General features: G+C 68.0%; 1 protein-coding gene across 1 annotated transcript in view; it reads left to right on the top strand.

The window, feature by feature from the left end:
• RNF115 (ring finger protein 115) overlaps positions 1-2,808 on the top strand; it is a gene marked incomplete at its 3' end in the record, with an annotated part of 6,150 nt that extends 3,342 nt beyond the window's left edge. The window contains 6 exon segments of the mRNA XM_021383800.1: positions 431-489; positions 712-763; positions 902-1,113; positions 1,973-2,044; positions 2,239-2,311; positions 2,715-2,808. Of these exon segments, the coding sequence (XP_021239475.1) occupies positions 431-489; positions 712-763; positions 902-1,113; positions 1,973-2,044; positions 2,239-2,311; positions 2,715-2,808 (562 nt within the window).
• Positions 2,809-2,826: the final 18 nt, after the last annotated feature.

Below are 2,826 nucleotides of genomic sequence, written 5' to 3'. Positions count from 1 at the left end.
GCCCCCAGCCCGGGGCCGACACGAGGCCGCTGCCTCCCACCCCGCGCCCTTTGCCATTTCCCCTTCTTGCCCCATTTCTCAGTCGCTGTTTTCCCCAAACACGGATTTTATTTCTGTTCGTCCCGGCTCCGCTCTGGCAGGCGGAGCGGATGAGAGCACGGCAAGGAGCGCTCCAAAGCTGCCAGGAACGGCCGAGCTGCGCCGTGCCAGCCCTTCCCCGAGTGTCACAGCCCCCGACCCCCGGTGTGGGGCAGCCCCCCCAGTCCCTGCTGGAGCCCGGGGCTTGGTGTCCCCTCTGGAGCTCTGCTCTGCTCCTGCAGCGCTGCCTGGCGCAGGGGTCGGGGGTCTGCGTCCCGCGGGCGGCAGAGTGAGTGTGCTCTGCAGCTCAGCCCGTTCTCCTCCTCCTCCTCCTCCTCCTCCCCCCCCCCAGGAGTACACGTGCCCCCGGTGCGAGTCCGGCTTCATCGAGGAAGTCACGGAGGATTCCAGGTAACGCCCGCGTTGGTAGGAGCGGGGCAGGGGCGGAAGGAGAGCTGGGCTCAGCGCGTGCGGGACGGGAGCCGTGCTGGGATCCGTCCTTCCCCTTGCGGGTGCCGGGGTCCGTTCCCTCCCTGCTCCGCGTTCCCCCGGCCCCGTCCCGCTCCGCGCCGTCTGTCTGCGGGGGGCTCGGTGCTGGGAGGGGTCTCGCTCTGAGCGCCCGTTCCCGCGCAGTTTCCTGGATGGCAGCGGTGCTGAGGACGGCCCGTCGGCGCAGTTTGCGGAGGTGCGTTGCCGTCTCCCCGCCGCCCGCGGGGTCGGGGTGGGGAGCTGGGCTGCTCGGCTCCGGACCTCGCTCCCCGGTCCGAGCCGGCGGGGCCGCGCGGCGCAGCCCGGTGCTTTGAGTCTCCCCTTTCTCGCGCAGCTCTGGGACCACTTGGACCACACCATGTTCTTCCCCGACTTCAGACCCTTCCTGAGCAGCAGCTCGCTGGACCAAGACGGCAGGGACAACGAGCGGGGCCACCAGGCCCACGCCGACCTCTGGGGGCCGAGCCGGCCGCCGCGGTTGCCCATGGCGCGGAGGTACCGCTCCCGGGGCAGCTCGCGCCCCGACCGCTCCCCGGCCATCGAGGGGTACGTGTCCCCCCGCCCGGCGGGGCAGCTCGGGGGGGCCCTGCCCGCGGGACCCGGCTCTGGGTGCGGGCGGCGCTGCGCCCTCCAGGCTCTGCCCCTCTGTCCCACGGGGCCGCGGTGCAGTGGGATGGGGGCAGGGAGGGCAGCAGCAGGGGGCACTGCCCCTCCCACAGCGCTGCGTGCCGGAACTCGGCCTTCTGTGGATGGACGGACAGATGGACAGATGGATGGGTGGGTGGATGGATGGATGGGTACATGAATGGACAGGTGGACAGATGGACGGATGGATGGATGGACGGACAGAGGGATGAATGGACGGATGAATGGATGGATGGACAGATGGATGGACAGATGGATGGATGAATGGATGGATGGACAGACGGATGGATGAATGGACGCATGAATGGACAGGTGGACAGATGGATGGACGGATGGACGGACAGAGGGATGGATGGACGGACAGAGGGATGAATGGACGGACAAATGGATGAATGGACGGACAAATGGATGGACGGATGGATGAATGGACGCATGAATGGACAGGTGGACGGATGGACAGATGGATTGATGGACGGATGGATGGACGGACAGAGGGATGAATGGACGGATGAATGGATGGATGGACGGACGGATGGATGGATGAATGGACACATGAATGGATGGGTGGACAGATGGATGGATGGACGGACGGACAGGGATGAATGGATGGATGGATGGACACATGAATGGACGGATGGACAGATGGACGGACGGCTGATGGCTGTGGTGGTGGCAGCGCCGTTCCGCGTTCGCTGCCCCTTGGCCGCCATCGCCGTGCGGCTGCCTCCCGTCCCCGGCTCAGCCCGTCCCTCCCCTGCAGAATCATCCAGCAGATCTTTGCGGGCTTCTTCGCCAACTCAGCCATTCCCGGCTCGCAGCACCCGTTTTCCTGGTGAGTAGCAGGCCTGCCTTCGCTCGCGGCCCTCTGCCGGCCACGTGCCAGTGAGTGCCAGTAAGCGCCAGTAAGCACCAGTAAGTGCCAGTAAGCAGCAGCTGCCCGGTGCCCGGGAGCCCCACTTCCCAGGTGACCCCCGTGGCGGCGCGAGGCCGGGGGGGAGCAGCCTGGTGAGCGCGCTCCGTCCGCAGGAGCGGGATGCTGCACTCCAACCCCGGGGACTACGCGTGGGGACAGAGCGGCCTCGACGCCATCGTCACCCAGGTGAGCGCTGCCCTCACCTCCGCCCTCCTGCCCCCGCGCCCCTCCCCGCTCAGCGCCGCACCGGAGCGGATCCCCGCAGCGCGGGCTGGGGCTCGGGGGGGGCCGCCCGCAAAAGTGATTCCAAGCCATCCCAGCTGGGAGACGGGGACCCACAGATCCCAGTTGGAGGATGGGGATCCACAGATCCAGACCCATCCCAGTTTGGAGATGGAGCCCACAGATCCCAGCCCATCCCATCCTAGCTGGGACATGCCCCCCCCGGTCTCACTTTGGGGGTGGGGCTCCCATCGTGGGACACTGCTGCTGCTGAGTTCCATGGCCGTGGGTTGCCCCTCGCCCCGCGCTGGGACGCAGCCCCTGCCCCACTGCGGCCGTGCCCCCCAGCGCGCTGTGTTCCCGGCAGCTCCTGGGGCAGCTGGAGAACACGGGCCCCCCCCCGGCCGACAAAGAGAAGATCTGCGCTCTGCCGACGGTGGCGGTCACTCAGGAACAAGTCGGTGGGTGCCGGAGGGGGG

This window comes from Numida meleagris, unplaced genomic scaffold (genome assembly GCF_002078875.1).
Source record: "Numida meleagris isolate 19003 breed g44 Domestic line unplaced genomic scaffold, NumMel1.0 unplaced_Scaffold550, whole genome shotgun sequence".
NCBI classification, from domain to species: domain Eukaryota; kingdom Metazoa; phylum Chordata; class Aves; order Galliformes; family Numididae; genus Numida; species Numida meleagris.
Note: the sequence above shows the minus strand (reverse complement) of the source record. Positions and strands in the feature narration are given on the sequence as shown.